General features: G+C 34.6%; 2 protein-coding genes across 7 annotated transcripts; one reads left to right on the plus strand and one right to left on the minus strand.

The window, feature by feature from the left end:
- The first annotated feature begins 1871 nt into the window (after window positions 1-1871).
- Klp98a (kinesin-like protein 98A) lies at window positions 1872-17758 on the plus strand. Of its 2 annotated transcripts, XM_072012187.1 has the most exons (16): window positions 1872-1972; window positions 2470-2539; window positions 5494-5604; window positions 6438-6554; window positions 7111-7350; window positions 7448-7620; window positions 8215-8620; window positions 8708-8992; window positions 9121-9534; window positions 9771-9968; window positions 11766-11888; window positions 12201-12302; window positions 12725-12862; window positions 12939-13976; window positions 14086-14355; window positions 15939-17758. In XM_072012187.1, the coding sequence occupies exons 1-16, from the start codon at window positions 1926-1928 to the stop codon at window positions 16182-16184; spliced, it is 3978 nt and encodes a 1325-aa protein (XP_071868288.1). In that variant the 5' UTR covers window positions 1872-1925; the 3' UTR covers window positions 16185-17758. The 2 variants fall into 2 exon arrangements, with proteins under 2 accessions (XP_071868288.1, XP_071868287.1); XM_072012186.1 differs by lacking the exons at window positions 1872-1972; window positions 2470-2539; window positions 5494-5604; window positions 11766-11888 and having other exon boundaries at window positions 6407-6554.
- On the minus strand, window positions 9252-20460 carry Psn (presenilin). 5 transcript variants are annotated; one of them, XM_072012199.1, is made up of 8 exons: window positions 20045-20459; window positions 19691-19941; window positions 19410-19619; window positions 19123-19343; window positions 18757-19044; window positions 18444-18688; window positions 18216-18373; window positions 9252-9486 (listed from the first exon to the last, which is right to left on the minus strand). In XM_072012199.1, exons 1-7 carry the CDS (start codon window positions 20177-20179, stop codon window positions 18218-18220), a joined length of 1506 nt encoding a protein of 501 aa, XP_071868300.1. In that variant the 5' UTR covers window positions 20180-20459; the 3' UTR covers window positions 9252-9486; window positions 18216-18217. The 5 variants fall into 5 exon arrangements, with proteins under 5 accessions (XP_071868300.1, XP_071868298.1, XP_071868301.1 ...); XM_072012197.1 differs by having other exon boundaries at window positions 18212-18373; XM_072012200.1 differs by lacking the exon at window positions 9252-9486 and adding an exon at window positions 11699-11896.
- Between the last annotated feature and the right edge of the window lie 88 nt (window positions 20461-20548).

Consider the following 20548-nt stretch of genomic DNA (forward strand, 5'->3'; position numbering starts at 1 on the left):
ACGAGACAAATTACGCTCCGCGAGAGAGTTGCTGAACCCGTTTTCAGACAGGTAGTTAAATCGACACTGCAGGTCAACATGCGATGAATACTCTCTCACTCGCTCGGAAACATAACACATGTCCCAAACGATTTTTCCTTTTACGAAGTTGTGCCAAGTTTCGATAAGTCCGTTGACCTGCAATATTACCTGTATACATACAAAATGTTATATATATATATATATTATATATATATTACCTGATATATGACCTGCATATAACAGTTAACTGGGCATGATTTTGTTTCGTTAATTGACCATCAATATTCTTACCAGTTCGTGGAATTAACTTGTAGTGAGTAAGCCTAAGGAAAGTTAGGTGTTTCTGCAGAATCAATTTTCATTCACGTTCAATTAATTCTTTTTTATGTATACAAATTAATACTAATTATTGTTTTTATCAATATCTACTAACTGTATATAGTTGTCTAAGATAAGTTTAAATATTCAAATTAAATTAAAGAATAAATAAAAAATAAAAAATAAATAAAAAATAAAATCATTTGAAGTATACTTCATATATATATTTGCAATAATTTAGAAGTGTCTTAATATTTATAAATGGGAGTGTGTACGTATACTAATGTGTTAGCATGTTAGGTGTTTGGATCTTGAAATGAGACTGAGAAATTTAATGGCCAAATAAACCATTCTATGGTTAATTAGAAAAACATTACTGTATCCCTTTTGTTCAATGAACAAGAGTGAGATACAAATACATAACATGAAGTTTCGAGGTCCTAACGTCAATAGACTATTGCATAAGATATAGGCTATGGTTACAGTAATGCATGTTGTAATGAATGAAACAACTTAAGAAACTACACATACAGTTAGGATTTAATTGGTCCAAGCATTTGTACTTATCAGAACAATAGTTCGTTAGAACACGAATCAACAATAATCATTCAATAATCTTAAAGAAAACATCTTCAATACATAGAGCTATATAGATAGATACAAAGCTACTTGGATAGTTCGAAGAGCTGGTGGGAATAGAAACAGTCAATTAACGAGGCAAGATCTCGGAGACGTCACGTCACTGCTATGTATATATCTATATACAATAATATACACATACGCGAAGTATTTCCAAGAAACACTAGCGCCGCCTATGGCATATTTACTATTTACAATCGTGGGCATTGGGCAGGTGCCTACGGTATCCTACTCTTATCCTGAATCTTTGCCCACCGATGATGTGTAATCTCTAGCTGGATAATAAAAAGACATGAATTCTCTGTATAACCGCTGTTACGCGCTTAAAGAAACCGCAAAAGCGTTTGATTTAGCTCTCTCTATTTGCTGCGTGGGTGGCTCGCCTTCTCCGTTCACCCTCCACCATTGGTTTCTACCATACCGATCCCATGTTGACATCACATTCCATAGAAGGGAAATATAAAACCTGTTCGATCGTCTCCCTTTCTTTATCTACAGTTTCGTATTTCTGATTCACTTTATCTTTACTATTTATACTTTATCTTCTATTTGTTTACGTTTCCGCCCGCATTTTTTCTTTATTTCCTGCGGTGTTAGTGTTTCATCCGCGTTTTCCATCCGCGCCGTCACGAATAACGAGCGAGTGTGCGGTTCACTTGAAATTAGGGATCCCCACTGTGCACGCGCATGCGCAGGAACGCAACTTTTTGTCTCGAATAGCGGTCGTCTGCTAGCCAGTTGTCCGTCCATCGAGACCGTGTTGAGGATGTTGTTCAGTAGGTGCGAGGTTCGACAACGAAGAAAACGTCTCACAGTACGGTGACATCCGTTGACGGTGTCTGGTCTATACAACACTACAAAATACTTTATATTCGCTTAACGCGAGTTGAGAAAACAGAAGTGACGAGTTTTATATTGTGCTACAGAAGCATCTCTTTCTTATAGTCATGGCTTCAGTAAAAGTAGCTGTAAGAGTTCGACCCTTTAACAAAAGGTGCGTGCAACTAGTGATAACCTGTGTTTGACGTGTGTTTTATTTATTTTCATTGTTATGTGTTTGATATACGAGCTGTACGTTCTCCAGTACGGATACATTCTTAGTCATGAATTTTATTCAATGTCTGTTTTTGAGATGCCAATTTTTACAATTGACCAAGCAGCGAATCAAAGCCTGCTGCTTATGATTTAGACGACAAAATCCTCGCAAAAGATGTTTTTGCGATACAATTCACGAACATTCGACCTTCGAACGTAACGCGTTCTATGGGACGATCAATCATATGGTTTCGATCGACCCACGGTGCGACTGACGACAAGCGACAAGATTCTGCCACCTGCTGTCATTCCCTCTAATGTTATTGTTATGCAAATGTTTTTCCCTATCGACTATCTTTTTTTTTTCGCGTTATATTATTTGTTGGAACATTAATGAAAATATCAAGTGCTCAGTTTTATGGATAGAGATGTGAATCTGTCAAATTTATATTCCAGGGAATTGGCGAAGAATGCAAAGATGATTGTACAAATGGATGGCAAAAAAACGAGGATTTTAAACACTAAGGTATTTCCTAGCATTTAAAATAATTAGTTGTAAAAAATATTAGGTATCTCTTATTAAGGTTAACCTTGCTGCGTTCTTCAAATTATTTTCAACTATTTGTGGTTATGTCATTCTTCAAAAATATCTGAAGTCTGATTCCTAATTTTATACTAAAGTTTTCTTAAAACGACAAATTCTTTTGCTTATTAAAATAAAGGTTAGAGACAAAACTTCGAAGATTGTGGTAAGGTTAACACACCAGACTAGGACTACAAATGATTGAAGTATGAAATTTGTTTATACTCCAACAATATAATGTTGTAACTTTATAGAATTTCTATAAGAAATTGGAAAGTTGGTCATTTTACAAGTTCCAGCATTGTATATTATATACGTTCTTATGCAGTTTCCATGTATAATCCGCAACAAGCGACTCCTGTTGCTGTTCCTTAAGCCAATCCTTATGCAGTTCGTCCTTAATGATCGCACGGGCGAACTTTCTAAAAAGATTTCTAGACTGCAGAGCGATTTTTTTTGCGTCCCGAACTACCATTGACCGCCACACCGTTAAAACGCTCGGAGCTCAAATCGTGTCATAATTTCTGGTCGACCGAACCTCGGCTATTGACCCATTAACGTCACAATGACCGCGACATATATTGTTTGTAGAGGTGCAAAATTTTTTTTACCATACGGAGACTATTTGTTATTCTAACATTACATCATTGATATCCACGCTTGCCGAGCGAAATCTTTGGCCGAGCTAGTAAGAGTAAGATAGCGAACGGCATGTCATCTGATCGGAGAAAGTGCGAAAATCGTTGCTGGACCAATCTCGGATCACTCGGTTTCCGTCCCACGACACTAACCACAAAACTAACCAATTATATCGCAATTAAGAATTAACAGCTACCAAATCTATCAAAATCACAAATTATAGGTTTTTGGAATTATTGAAAATATGTAATGTGTTTTTTGACAAAATTAATATTAACTTTCATCGGGATGAAAATTTGATTTTTGTTTCTATCAAATTATTGTAATTATAATAATTTTTATGTATGTAGTATCATATAATATTCAAAATTCAAGTTTGATATATATTTCTATATAGAGTTAACAGACGTTTCGTGTAAATGAACTTTTGTTCGTCTCTGTATGACCAATATATAGGTCTTAGAGCTAATTATATCGTCCTCATTAATGCTTTGGGGTAAATTTGGTTCGTGTACGATATTAATAGAAATGTCTATTTTGTTCACTTGTTATGAGTAGGACGTAAATGTTTGTGCAAATTTATATTAATATGAATACAAATATGAAGAAATGAAACCTACGCGAAGATTTACTTTGTTCATTAACTTTTATGTGTATTTTACACTTTTAAGTTTTCCATAAACACCTAACTATCCACCTAGTCATATGAATCTTTAGTTTCTGATTCCTTTTTCTCTCTGGAATGACTCAATGTTAAAAATACGAGTTTTATATTTTCGTACAATTCCTTTTTTCGCTCCAGGATCACTCCTGTACCTTGTTACAAAAGGAAATAACTTTTACGTAATTTATGACTACCGCTTACCTTTATCTCATGTTAATTATCATAAAATAGATTTCCCGTTTTATCGGTGATAATGTAACAAGACAGCTTTATGAAAATCTAGCGCATGCAACATTATGGCGATCGCAACGCATTTTATGGCGCGCGTAACGCTGTTGGCTATATGTATATGTATGTCGTTAATTAAAACAAACAGTTAAATAAATAAAATTCTTCTTTATAAGAATAATTTTAAATATGCTAGCGAATCCACGTTTGACGAATTTAAAACATTATATATATATCAGCCGATTTATTTTAACAAATAGATTACGAAGATACCACAATTATTTTGCGGGAAATTATTATTATTATTGTTATTCTAGTGAAATGTTATGCTAGATACTTACCATATCTTCGTATTGTACTAGATTTTTGAACAATGGCTGATATTGATTGTATTTTATCCAATAAAAGATCACATTTAATTTCTATATAATATAAATAAAGTACATATATTTTATAATGTTACAATTTATAATTTATAATAACATTATAAAGTATAATTGTATTATAACATATGATATTTTTTGTTAAGAATATTTCTAATTTGATTTCCTATCTAAAATACTGAAACAAAGAACAATGAATTCACAAAGTGCAACGAAATCGATGACCTCAACAAGTCAAACGTGATGATTCAAACTTTTTAACGTTTCCTCAAGGACGAACTTCAAATTTCTTACGGCATCAAGCGCGTTGATCCGATCCTAGAACGATAATGACTCCTCACCTTTAGCACTTTTTTGTCTATTGCAGGTTTCATGATGGACAAACATAAAAGAATTTTATTTTTTAATTGTTTGCTATTCGCTTTGTGTTGCATAATGTACGGAGTGCCTCTTGATAATATACGATTATAGTTATGTGGGATGCAGCCTTACGAATGCACGTGATATAACAGCTTACTGTTTGCCAGCCACTTGTGAATGATGCGCTTCTTCGGTATCAATCATCGTACAGGCTTTTGACCCGTATCAATCTATCCAATATTCCTTTTCTTTAATATGACCAATCAATTATAATCCAATATTAAATCCAATATTAAAGAAATAGTTCACATGGGACACGTGAAAATCTTTATCTTCAGAAATTGTTGGGAACTTTGAAAAATGTACTTAACTTATCTTTTTCAATGAAATAACTAAACATTAAGGTCATTGAACCACAGACGAGGTACAGAAACTGTGCCTTGAACTTTATATTTTAATCTTAAAGGGAAGTCTATGATGCATACAGCTCGATCAATAAAAGGAGCTTTCGTTTGTTAATGAAGGGTCCAATGGATTTGGTCCAATGGATCTGAATCGATAAAGACATTTCTTTTTATAAAATGGAATAATTATTGACTTTATTATTTTATTGTTATTTCCAGGCACCCAGTAATAGCAAAGAAGTCGACAGAGACAAATTCAAAGACTTCACGTTTGATCATTCTTATTACTCCGTTGATTCAAACGATGACAACTATGCATCTCAGGAAGAGGTATGTATTCGTTTTTTTTAAAGCGCATCATCAATCTATCAATTCGAAATTAATAATAGCACGATACAAATTAAATAAATCATTGAATCCAACGATGCATTAGAAACAAAAGAGTACTTTTTCTTACATTATGTGTATTCATTTGAATATACGAGTCATTAATTATTATGAACAATATGTTAAGTAATTTTTTATTTCATTTGTAATGAGAATTAAATTATTTTTAATTAAATAAGTTCGTTCTCTTTGGAGTTAATTTTGTCCTCAATAAAAAATTATCGTCATCGATTGATTCGCATCGGGCAATATCCCACATTGGGCAATGTTTTGACGGTGAGCCACGATCAGAATTAAAATAGAAGACCGGCACGCGTGCACCGGTATAGCAACCATTGTCGTAAGAGAATAGATTCTAATTAAAGACTTTACATTTTTCAAAATTTTAAGGATCATGTCTAAATAATTACAAATTATTTTGTCACCGTGATAAGTGATGTCTGACTTGTCTTTTATCGCGTGTGTAATAAATGATGATACATCGTGTAAGTAAAAAAAAAATATTTCGCTTTTATCATTTGTAGAATTAATCAAAACATGCGTATTTGTTTAATACTTATCGACCATCTTGATTCCTCTGGTGACCCGTTAAAACTCTTTTAAGTAAATCACTATCAAAATTCCCCTATCAATGCGTACACTTAAGTACACATAAGGTGTGTCTGATGCTATTTTTAAATTCGATAAGGAGCACTTATTTTGATTTATCATAAACGTTGATGCTTGTTAGTTACTATCATATGAAAAACAGATCGCTGATCCTTTTTCTATTTTAGGTTTTCTATGATCTTGGTACGGACGTAATAGAAAGTGCCTTCGAGGGCTACAATGCCTGCGTCTTTGCCTACGGCCAGACAGGGTCTGGAAAAACCTTTACCATGATGGGCACACCGGTAATATTTTAATCGTTCAGTTTACCAGCATGATCATTTCACCTTTATCCTTTTATAAAAGATTACTCTTCTTTGATCTTCTACAATATTCCATTTTGCTCAGTAAATTTTATCTTTATGTTTGATATTCGAACATCCTAGATTTAGTGTAATATTTGAGTAATTCTGCAAATTTAGTTTGATATCTGGATAATTCCCTAATATTAGTTTGATATTTGAATAATTCCGTAAAATTATTATTGAATGTAATTCCCTAATTGTTTTAAGCATTTAGAACATTTTTCATAAAATTTTATCCATGTGGAAAAAAATCGTAGAGATACAAAAGTTACCATACTTTTAATGAGTTTAATACGCTCCGATGCTTCTAGATCGCTCGATCACGTAGTTCACTTATCATCAATGCAGAAACCCATTACGTTATTGCGAAACATTGGTTCATACTTTCACTGGCCAGTTGATTTCTATGATTTTTCTTCGCCTTGTACTGTATTTCTTTACCTAGAAAAGAATCCTTACCTTTAACGTCTAATAATTTTATCATTTTCAATTTCAGGAAGCTCAAGGATTGATACCACGGATTTGTAAGACGTTATTTGCCAGAATGGCAGCTGGTAAAGAGAGCGGAGCGTCATATAGAACCGAAGTATCATTCCTGGAAATACACAATGAAAAAGTTAGGGATCTATTGGACCAGTCAAAGACACATTCTCTCAGAGTGCGGGAACATCCTGTAAAAGGGCCTTATGTCCAAGGCCTGTCGAGCCAGCTTGTGTACGATTATCAAGACATTCAGGTAAATGAACCCGTCCTCGCTTCCTGCTCGTTCCGCACTCACAACACACTTGTGAGAGAGGTAGTTTTAAAATAAAGAGTTGTTTCCGCGCTTGTAGGAATGTATGGTGAGAGGAAACACGCATAGAACTACGGCGAGTACAAAGATGAACGACGTGAGCAGCAGGAGTCACGCGATTTTTACGATCACATTCGTGCAAGCTGGACTATCCGAAGGCAATATGCCGTCGGAAACCGTGTCAAAGGTGCATCTTGTCGACTTGGCTGGAAGGTAGTAGAGACGTGTGTCTTAAGCATAATTTCTGTTTTTGGAATCATCGGACTAACGCGCGAGATGTGAGCAGAAAGTTCGTACAAAACATTACTAAGTTTTTAATACTTTTTTCTTTTACTTCCTATTGTAATTGAAACTTGATAAACTACTGGAAATTTTATAAAAATTATTTCTATTGGAATAGAAGAAGCCTTATTTATAGAATGTATAAATGTAATAACGAATTAAAGAATGTCTTGTGAAGAGATCTTACCGAAGAAAGAAATGCCAATATTGAAGTGAAGGTTTCCTTTAAAAACAAGGAAATGTTTAGTAAGATAGTAAGATAGTTGAGTTTAATTTCATTATTATAAAAATTTATCGTATTTTTACTATTAAATCACATTTTTAAAATAGCAACACTTGGTAATCGCTTGAGTGATTCTCTTACAAATCTCTGCATAATGTACTTTAATTTGAATGAAATAATCATATATTTTGAACCTTTTGCTCACATTCTTAAAATCATTAAGAAATATAGTTATCTAAGATAAATGTAAGATAGATGTAAGCAAAAGTTGAGTTAACATTTGTTTACCTACGTTTGTTTAGCGAACGTGCGAATGCAACGGGTGCGACAGGCAAACGACTAAAAGAGGGTGCGCATATCAATAAGTCACTGGTAACATTAGGTTCTGTGATATCGGCGCTCTCGGAAATTAGTTCCACGGGAGACACGTCTTCCTCTTCTAAGCGTAGTTCCTTCATACCTTATCGAGATAGTGTACTGACGTGGTTGTTAAAGGACTCCCTTGGAGGTAATTCAAAAACGATTATGATAGCTACTATTAGTCCGGCGGATTGTAATTACGGTGAGACCCTCAGTACGCTCAGGTACGCTAACCGAGCGAAAAATATTATTAATAAACCCACCATTAACGAAGATCCGAACGTTAAATTGATTAAAGAACTCAGAGAGGAGATAGAAACATTGAAATGTTATATGGCGAAGAATATGGTAAGTCCTAAAAAAGATATACACTTTCTCCTTTACCAATTAAGAAAAAATTCGATTAAAAAATGAAATCTTACCTGTTCATTGCAGAACGTTGAAAGCCTACCGCAAAAATTATTAGATCAAATACACGAAAAGCAAGAGCAAGAAAAGGTTTTGACCGAGGAGTGGACGGAAAAGTGGCGAGAAACGCAGCAGATTCTCCAAGAACAAAAAGCTTTAGGTCTCCGGAAAAGCGGCGTCGGCGTCGTTTTAGATTCGGAGATGCCACATTTAGTGGGCATCGATGATGACCTTCTTAGCACTGGTGTTACACTTTATCATTTGAAAGAGGGTAGAACGTTAGTGGGAACGGAAGAAGCACCAACCACACAGGTAATCATTTCATTTATTTATCCCAATAAAAATTAAGATTTGTTGAATCTGAATACTAGTTGAATTACGGGAATATATATACACATATTTTATGAATTATGATATAATGTGTGCTACTTAATAAATAGGATATTGTATTGACTGGTGCGGATGTCGAGCCAGAACACTGTGTGGTGGAGCTAGACAGTGGCATAGCAATATTACATCCGCTTTCTCCTCACTGTTGGATCAACACCGCTCAAGTAGATAAACCAACGCGGCTGTCACAGGGCTGTATTATTCTTCTTGGCCGGAACAATATGTTCCGATATAACGATCCAGCTGAAGCGGCGAAATTAAGAAAGGAAGGTGGAACGGGTAATGGTAACTTACAATCCACGGTTGCCAATCTTTCAAGATTGTCTCTCTTGAGTTGGAGTGTCTCGGATCTGCATGCCTCATCCTCTAGCGATAACCTTTTAAATTCGAGCGAAGATCTCCGAGCACTTGAAGAACTAGAACAACAAAAAGCAGCCCTTATCAAAGAAAAAGAAGACTTCAAGGTTCGTGAATGAACTAATTAACTTTATACAATATTAGTTTTTATGCCAATTAAATCCGTTATAGTTTATTACTATAATTAATAATTTAATAATCATAGAATATTATTTCTAGTACTCTAGTTATATTATTATTAATATCCTACACATAAAGATATTTAAATTAGTGCAAATGGAATGTTAAAGGAAAGCTTTGAGCTAAAATAAATAATAAAAATTTTTCATTTTAATTTGCATAGAGAGAACAGGAAGAACGGGAGGAAAGATGGGCTGCAAGAAGAGAGGCTCTAGAAGGAGCGCAGCGCGAATTGGAACGCGAATGGGGTGCTCAATGGAAAGAATGGGTTGACGCCATAGCGGCTCTGGAATCTCGACAACGCGAGTTACGCACGAGACGTCAAATCCTGGAACAAGAGCGACGGGATGAAACAACTCAAGTAAGTGACTCGGATTCGCCGTCTCCAGATTTGAACGTAATCTGGATCACATATCAATTCTACTTTATCCTTATCGTTCTTGGTCTTCTTATTTGCTTGTCTGGCAACATCATCATCTCCTCGCACATTTGCCCGTTAGACATGTGACCCCAGAAAACGTGTGTAATAGTATTAGGGAGGAACATGTTCTTGTTAAATCACGTTTATGTTCTTTATCAAGTATTCACAAGTGCACTTGATTATCAAATGGTGTTCCGGTGTAGAAAGAATGAGGTATATCATCAACATTGACGATGATCACATTTTTTCACTTTAGTTTAATAGTTTTAATAGTTTAATAATTTAATAATTGTAGATATAGAAATCTATTTTAAAAAGAGCTTAAGATGTCTCTAACCGACGAATCAGCGTCTATATCAGAATTTTCTCCTGAATTGTAATATAATGTAACCAATGTAAAAGTACATTGTTAACAGGACAATATTTGTCCGATATTATATAATTGAATCATATTTTTAATGTGTAAAAGAAATGTTTCATATTCTTTTTGTATAATACTTCTCTGTCTTTACGTAGGTTCTATTACGGGTTTTTAATACGAATCGTGCCTAATATCATGTAGACTATAATTTTAACGCTTTTTTTTTGTAATGGCGAAAATTAGATAAAGAAGCTTAAATGACGATAAGTTGCCTAAATACGATAAAAGTGCCAGTATTGCCAAGATTTTGCCGGACAAATATGACATTTCGTGGAATGTTATACGTTAAGTACTTTGTAGACGACAGTTGCAATCAACAGAGTAAAAGAAAAAGAAAAGAGCTGGTTTGCCCTTTGTAGAAACGTCTATATATATATATATATATGGGTTTGTTATGCGAGAAAAAAAAACTGTTTATTGTATATATACATATGTATAACATATATATATATATGAATACTGTTGTTTAATAAATTTTTCTTACAAAAATTGGCCTTCGATCTTCCACGATATGATATTTTGCATGCACACTTCTACTATCTATATTCTATCTTTCATATATATTCTATTAAGTATTATATGTATACACAGTCGAGAAAATTAACGCTCCCAATTAACAAACCCAGTTTATCTTGTTAACAATTTTGTTGGGGTACTTCCGCACGTACACTTTGTCCAGTGTTGATGTGGGATTTAAAGACCTAACTAACCGAATTTTATAAGGTAATGTATTTATCGCGATTATCTCATCGTCTCTGTTTTCTTTTTCTTATACCATTAATTTTTTTCCTTTTCTTTTACCATTAATTTTTTTCCTTTTCATTCTACATTTAATTGGATCATTCAATAAATCTCGTATGAACTGACCTCTGCAATAACGTCACGTAGCCCCGTATTATCATTGATGCATAAACAGATGGCATGCTTTTGTTTTTATTTTTATCCATTCTACATCATTCTTCTCTCCTAACCGATAACGGAGTATCTGTATACATGGTGACTTGTAAAACTATCATTTTTCGTTATTATCGCTTCAAATGTAAGTTTAAAAGTTTATTTTTCGTTTAAACGTACAATTAGAATATATATATATTATATATATATATTATATATATTAATTAATTTCATTTATAATATATATATATATTATATATATTATATATATTAATTAATTTCATTTATAATATATATATATATAAATGAAATTAATGGGAATTAAATAAAAGGAAAGGAAGAAAAAGAATGGAACTCGCATCTAAACTATATTTTTTTCAGTTATCTTTTTTGTTAATGCATCGCTGTGTGTGTGGTACTAGGTAGAAAATTTATGTAGGGAAGTTGCCTCTCTGCGCACGACATTGCAGTCCAAGCATCGTCAGTTTCAAGAATTCATGAACAATCACGAAAGCGCACAAAAATTTCATCAATGGTGGGAGAAGGTAAGAGTCTAGACAGAAAAGATAAAATCGGTATAACATGCGGCACATATAGTCTGTATTTTGATAGCACGAACTATTGAAGTAAACGAGAGAAAAAACAAATTTTAAAAAATGTAATCGCATGTAACATATATGACCCTGCATCTTGTCTTTATTTATTTTTCTTTTTTTATTATTGCTTTGTTAATTACCTCTTTATTCCTTTCTTTTGATCTTTCGTTTTAACTATATAAATACTCTATATAAATACTCTAATGAAGTATTAACGAAGGTTCGCAATTTTTCAATTCAGAAAAAAATGTACCATTTCAGACGGACGACGGTGCTGGTAGCGATGGCAGCTTGCCAGAATCCTGGTCGAGCTTGAACGATGATAAATGCGTTGACGCGGTGAGAGAGCTTGTTAATCATCATGTAAGTGATTCTAAAACCATCCTTTCTCAAGTTTAACTATAATCCTAATGACTGGATTAATTCTAGGAACTAGGTCAAGCCATAACTCTTTTTTTAAGCAAGGACTTCATGTTTTTGTAAACTACATCTCTTTAATTATGATTTAGTCTTTTATTTACTTAACCACTAGACTGTGCATATTTATGCAAATTCGTATCTTTATGAACACAGCTAAAAAAATTAAACATATATGGAAACATGTTTTATCTACTAAATATGCATTCTATGTATCTTTATATCATTAAATTTTGTATATATGAATTTCATTAGGAAAATATGGTTCATAGAAAAATTAAAAACAAAAATTGGCTAGTTCCTATAATCAAGAGAACATTATAAAAAAATCAAGAAATAAAATCCAACTCTAAAAATTTACCTTCTAGAAGAAAGAATTGGCTGTATTGGAGACTGAGCTACAAAACAAGGTTAAATCCCTCAATGAACACCAGAGCAAGGTAGACAAGATGGAAGAAGAGTTGATGGAGATAGCTAAAACACAAAAGCATATGTTTAATCTCGAGGTTAGGATACTGTTTACAACTAGAAGTCAACTTACTTTTCTTATTCTCATTAAATATTAAATATTTATATTTCTAGTTTGAAGGAGAAGAAAACACAGAGAAGAAGTTGTTGCTGGCGACGCGGAGCCAGGAGCAGTTGCAGGAGATCCTGAGAAGAAAACAAAGTCTTTCATTAAACTTGAAGCGTGCGTTGCCTGCTTCACCAGGTGATCGTTCCTTTAGCGGCGACGAAGATTTTCACAATGGAGATATTGAATCGTTCCAGGAGTGCAATAGAAAACTTCAGATAGCTTCTGCCTTGAGTCTACTGCCACAAAATATTCCAAGTTCTATAGACACAGCAGATACTTTTCATACAGCTGCGGCTGACTCGCCTGAACCTAGAATTCTGTTTGAAAATTCGGAAATAAAAGAATCTCAGACATCACCAAGTGATAAACAAAGAGAACTTAACAAGCTGCAGATATCTTCCCCAGAAGTCCACTTAGAGAATGATAGAGATAAATTATGTGCAGTAGAAAGCAGAAGTTTGTTGAACTTAGATAGAAATTCTTCAATAGATACGATCATCAAGTCAGAAAAATGCAATGGTAGCGTTAATAGTGAGGAAACAGAATCAAAGTCTCCAACGAATTCTATTACGGAGGAGGATATTCCTGAAGATTCGTTGGAGTCACCTGTGCAACAGAATCCAGCAATGAAACGATTGAACCAAAGAATCATTCGTCAACGAATGATGGTGATAAGGTGCCTAGAGCCCAGCACGAAAGAAGATCTGAATAGACAAATTGCGATCTTACAAGATCTTCAAAAGCAGCAAATTGAATTAGAAGTATCGCTTTTAGGAAACGAACGAAAGAATCTCAAGCAACAATCACAATATGATGATAGATTGGCAGTTGATGATGAGAATGATCCTACACAAACAGTAGAAACAATATCGTGTCGTGATGTAGAGTCCACGACTAGCTCAGCCACGACGCTGGCCGTGGCCACAATGCAATCTCCAATTCTCAGGAACCACAGGCCTAATATCAATGGCGAGGAGAACTTGTCAGAATCGGTAGTGCCACGAATATCAGCGGGAAGGGGATATTCAACAGTATATTTAACGGTAACTTATAATATGCATGATGTAATATAAATTGGAAGATAACTAAAAATTATCTTTCAATAATGAAAATATGAAGATCATTTGTTATGATATCTGATCTTTGTTTTAGAGTCAAAATCGAGGTGATCGTTTGAGTAGTCCATATTCTCTGACAATCACAAGGTCTTTGCCATCTTTGATACCAAACGAAACCGATCACGGCAGTGTGATTAACAAAATCGTTAGTATACCTTCCTATGTGATACGCGGAGCTGGCACGTCCAGTCACTACGAATACGAGGTACGCGTCGCAGCGCAGGACGATAGCTGGACGCTCTTACGTAGATATAGGAGATTTCGAGAATTATATATTTCTATGAGACAAATGTATGGCGGCAAGGTAAGTAAGATCTTTTTGTTCATACTACTATTCATTTTCTGTATACATGATATTGTTAATTAATTGTTGTGATTAAACAATTATAATTGACCTGTCCAAATTTTTTTTCTCAAATTTTTTTCTCAAAATTTTTTTTCTCAAAATTTTTTTCCCAAATAACAAATATAAGATGTAATAGTTGTGGGTGATAGTGCTACTGCTGCTGTAGATTAAGCTGGGAGGTACTGTTGCTTTTTCTTCTCATTTAAGAATCGTGGAAAGAAAAATCTGACTACGAGCGCCGGGATTTGATAACCCGGGTCCCGAACGTTCGTAACTAAAAACGCTAACCACTGCGCTTTCGTCGTTCGACGATAGTTGCTGTTGAGTGTCGCCACAGTACCCTCTTACCAGTGATAACGTTTCTTCTTTGTGTTGTGCATATGGTCGTATGACTTCGGTCATTGTCTCCATGTGCGGTTGCAAGAGTTCGATATCTGCGGATTTGTAGTTTCGATGCAGGGTAAGGACGACCGTCGCTTGTTGTCAAACCCGTGCAGATGTTGCGCGAAGTTTTCGATGTGGCAGTGGATCTGTCGGTACGCTGCGGGCGTTTTGACGTACGGTTGTAGGCCCCCGTTCTTCTTCAGTATGACGTGCAAAGGTGATATGCCCATGGAGACTTTGTGTTGGCTGCATCACTCTTGGCTTAGTCATCGTCTCGTATCCTGTCACCTGCTTGCGTCGATCGGAAGTGAGGCGTCCAGGTGCGCTGAAGACGGAAAGGCCGTTTCGTGTTTTCGTAGCGGTAGATCCAGTTTCCACTGTCTTAGATTCGCAGTGATGAAGTTTCGGTAGCGTTATCACGGTCACCTCTTTTCGCTGTCGATCACGTCGGGGTCACCAATTTGAGGTGTAATAGTTGTGAGTGATACTGCTACTGCTGGTATAGATTACGCTGGTAGGTACTGCTGTTTTTTCTTCTCATTTAAGTATCGTAGAAAGAAAAATCGGACTACGGGCGCCGGAATTTGAAAACCGGGGTCCCGAACGTTCGTAATCAAAAGTGTTAACCATTGCACTGCCGTCGTCCGGTGATAGTTGCTTTTGAGTCCCGGCACAAATATAATAGCTATTATGGTCATCAGAACTATTACAATTGAGCTGCGATAGTAGTCCTGACAAGTGCTGCTGCTGTATAGGCCGAGATGGGTAGAGGTCTCGTTGATGAGAAGTACTGCTGCTGTTGGTGTATAGGATTTTGTGTCTTAGTCTGAGTTGCCTTCTTCTCAGTTAAGAATCGTGGAAGAAAAATGGGACTACAGGTGCCAGGATTTGAATCAGGGTCGTTCGAACCCCGTCTGTAACTAACGGCACTAACCACTGCTCTATCATCGTCCAGTCATAGTTTGCTGTAGAGTGCCATTACACAATTAATTTTAATATCCAAAAATCCTATTCCTCACGAATTTAATTATAATCCTTTTACTTTATTGTAATATGTATCATAACTGTTTGCAAAAGATTAAAAATATTAGAAATACGGGAAGAAGGAACTTTTATTATAATTTTTTGACAGTTCTATATACTTCAATTATATACAGGTAGCAGCAATACGCTTTCCACCTCGACAAGTTTTTCCAAGATATGAAGTCGTGGCACGACAACGTAGAAAACGACTAGAAGAATATTTACGAAGGTTGATTCAGATCTGCTCAGAATTGCCGCACTGTGAACCTCTCTACAAGTACAACGGCAACTTAAGTAACATAGATAAGCAATCGTTGCTGGAATTTAGTTCGTTCTTCAGACGTGGAACGTTCGAAAGCAGCAAATACGGAACAAGTTAAATAATTAAAGAAAAATAGACCACACACGATTCTCCGAATATAGAAGAATGAATAAATTCGAGTGGACGCATAATAGATATTTATAATTCGTTATGTATTTTTTATATCGATGAACTGGAGAAAAGCTAAAGTGGAAAAAAATATTAGCAAAGTATAGTTACCACTTTTTGCGATAATTATTATGTATTTGCCAAAATACGTTTCCAAAAGTTTATTGTTTATAAGACTGATATATATATCGCATATTTAATATTTGTTTTTTCTTAGCATTAGTAGAAGAAAAAGGATATTATGAAATTTCTATTTAACGGGAAACGAAGATCTGATATGTCTCGAAGCTATTCTCGACACGAAAATCATACATTAGTTAACATCGATGAAATTACACGATTTGATTACTTGTTACGAACATTTTCCTAATGTTTTTCTCCCGTTAAAATTTCTGCAATTTTCCAAGTGTACCTTTTTTGTTTCTCAAACGAAATTATTAATTTCATTGAATCTAAAATCGCGTCTATCACTAGTAAAATATGTAGCTAGTACCAATATTGTTACAAGATACGCACGATATAAAGAATAATTTGTTGTGCGCACAACCACGGTGACCATAATCGGGCGTTTATATTCGTGATAATAATTAGATTTCATAAATGATCGCGTTTATTTTTTCGTCGAACAGCGTCTTTTACACATCGTCGGGACTGAAAATTGACTGGATCTTGAAAGAAGCAGAAAGAAAAAGAAAGATAAAAAAATATCGAACTTCCTCTTAATACGTAGTTATAAACTTATTGAATTATAATTTTACGAAGTGCAAATGATATCATATCGCTGTTGAAGTTCTTCCGGTTTCGGGAATTTGTATATATAATATATATTGTATATGTATACACTGCGTTTCGCGGCAAAGTTTGTAAAGAAAAAAGAAAAAGGAACAGCGATGTTAAAGTTGACTTGAAATCGTTATGCAATGCTTATGGCAATGAGAGAATTGTTAGTAAGTGCTAACTTTGATATTATCGATTATTCTCGGCAAAATGTTTATCCACTATATTTATAAAACTGCTTCTCGATAAAAGAAAAGAAAGAAAATATATGCGCTTTTTAAACCCAAGAATTCTCTATTATAATAATAAAAAAAAATCACATCTCTCCATTACATGGCCAGATCATTTTGCCTTGAATTCTCTAATAAGTAAGAAGAATGTTATTGATGAAGCTTATACTTAAACCCTTGTTGTTTAGTATCGAATGAAACTTATAGCAATACGTATTGTCATTGAAGTGGATAATCAAGTTCGTGACTGATGAGCGATACGTATTCCATGGCTGTGTATAAACGGACTTCAAACCCCGAGGAATTGTCCTGGACGGCTAGTGGTACTAGTAATTTGTAGCCGCGAGGTCTGTGCATTTAGCGAATTATTTAGACAAACATTATACCTCATGTTTCATACAGTCTCCGAGAAAAAGAATGAAGAAAAAAAACCATCATCAACCGCTTTTTTATACTCGATCTATGCGATCTATGTTCTTTAAATGTAAAGAGACAGAATAAATTTGTCATAGCTCGATTATTTCTAATTAATAATCCTATAACCCATAAAATAGAAAAATAAGCTACAAATTGTAATAAAAAACATAAAAAACCGTTAAGGGCTTTAAATGTGTTTTACAATTAACATGGAATGGATGTCAGATAAATACAATCATTTATTATTTTTGTTACTCGTTTTACAAATGTAAATTTATATCTTGAGCATTTATTTGAGACACTAGATTTCTATCCGATGTGATTGTTCAACGAATACTTATTATTAAAAAATACTGGTTCATCCAGTTTCTTGTAATGTACATTTTCATCTTGATTTGTACCATGTCATGAGATGATTAATATATCCGTAGTAGAAGTTTGTAAATAACAAATTACGAACGACGAATTTAAACGAAATACAAAAGCTAAACGATCAATATATGAATAGGCACTATCCTTTTGTAATAAATTATGAATATTATGCTTATCATACCTACAGTTAAATGAACACTTGCTCGCTCGCTAAATTATCCGCAAATGGCGCAACGATTACCCTTGTGGCGAAATAAAATGTTAAACCAAACGTAACAGAAATTGGTAATGCGGGCAATGCCTTCTTGAATATAGCCAGTAACAAGAGCGTCAAGCAAAGCCCCTGGAAATAAAAATGTTCGCAATAAAACTTTTACTATTTTAATATAAGATATAAATTACAAAACACGTACAATAAGAATAGCAACGAAACAAGCCAACGTGGTGTTCCAATCGCCATAACTGGAAGCTTTCCCAACTAAAACACTGTAGAATATAAAATCACCAAGACCTAATTTCACACCTCGTTCTTCTTCGGTAATTGCAATTTGCTGCCCTTGTGATTCACGCGCAACGCGATTATCTTGTTGCCTTGATCTTTCTGTTAGGGATAAAGTGTTTTCACGTACTTCTTGCGCTCGCCTTGCTCCTCGATCACCTGATAATAAAATATTACATCAAGTTACAATAACTGAATAGGTAGTACGCTATTAGTTTATTTGCTACCATGTGTATCTATCCATTCAGGAGTAAACCCACTCTCTTCTGCATCTCCCGATGCAGGATTGTTTTGATTATCTGCTTGGTCACGCATTGTATATGTCGTGCTGTCACCAGTAGCATTGTCGCTGGTAGTCATCGTTGCGGTTTGTACATAACCGGCGTAAGTCATTGTGGCTGTATACATAATTGTAGAAGAATAAATCAATGCAGGAAAAATAGACTCATTTCGCTCTTGTGCGGTTTCAACAAGTATTCTTAGAGGTCCTTTTGGTGTTAACACAGCAATTAAATCTGGATGGAAAATTATAAAAACTTACATGTATTTCATCTGCAATGCGTTTGTACTTTTAAATAACAAATCTATTTTACCCCAAATGCTGATAACACCTAGTACAACCCATGCTGTCCATTCTGGCAAATATTTGATAAAAACAAGCGCCATTAGAGCAGAGATAAAAATAAGATATGCTTGTTGTAATTGCAAGGGACCTTGCCAATGTATACATATCATTCCAACTACTCCAAAATTCCAGAGAACTAAGCCTAATGTAAACAAATCCATTGGAATGTTGTATGCTTTTAATACTTGCCTACAAAAGACATTTTTTTAAAATATTAAGACCACAAAAAGAAGTTAGTAAAATGACAATACTCACTCGCAATATAACATGGAAAACATAGATAACAACAATAAGGAACTTATTATCAACCATCCATGGATTACTTTGTAAAATTTGTATTTGTATAGGACAATAAGTATCACAGTCATAAATACAATGACACTCATGAGTATCAAAGAGTTAGCAACTGCTTGCCAAGCCTTGGTACTTGTGTCAGCACTATCTTCATGAAACGGAGTGTATACTCTAAAAGCAATAATACAATCATAAAACACAACTATCATCTTATACAAACAAAGACTTCAAAGTATACTTACAAATACATTCCTTTGGTTGTATAGAAGTTTATAGAACTAATTGTGGCAACTACAACTAACATACAAAGGGATACAGGCACAAATAATTTAATGACATGTGCTGCTCCATACTTTAATTCCTCTTCCTCTTCATCTCTATAATTTCTAGATCTACCCTGGCCACTATTACCTGATGTACCTCTCCTACCTGAACTTGCATTATTCGATATACCTGGTGTCTGAACATGGACTTCAGGTATACCATTTTCAACCTATAATTCGTACATATTATACAATATATATTTTTTGAGTTCTTTTAAGTTATCTATGTAGATAACTCAACCTGTATAAGTACCACACAATAAAATAAAATACCTCTTCGTTACTAATGCGAGAACGCCTTTTTCGACCAGTGACCAAGCCCAAATCGTCCGTGCGAGATTCCGCGACGTGACCGTCCATTAGGCTTGTATATTCGTCCGCCGAGTCGTAAATATCACTCTCAGACATTCATCAACGCTTATAGTTATGGACAAATTGACATAAGTGTCTTTGACAGCTTCACATACGCTTTTTTTTATACTTCCGCACTTAGTTTAAGTCTTGTCACACAATAGCGATTACGACTACATTCGAAAAATTTCACCGATATAAAAATACTTAACTAATATTTATGCGAGGATTATTCATGGGACTTTCAGAAAGCATAAAGATAATATTTGATTACTTAAAAATGAACGACTTCAATAATTTTTCACTTTATAAATAAATCCTACACCTGATGGCAGCCATTTTACGAAATGATTCAGTAATTGCCCTCTATTGTCAAGCATTTGGAACTAAAAAGAGCGTAGTTACAAAATTTAAATTCTTTCTTAA

This window comes from Bombus fervidus, chromosome 11 (assembly GCF_041682495.2).
Source record: "Bombus fervidus isolate BK054 chromosome 11, iyBomFerv1, whole genome shotgun sequence".
NCBI lineage: Eukaryota > Metazoa > Arthropoda > Insecta > Hymenoptera > Apidae > Bombus > Bombus fervidus.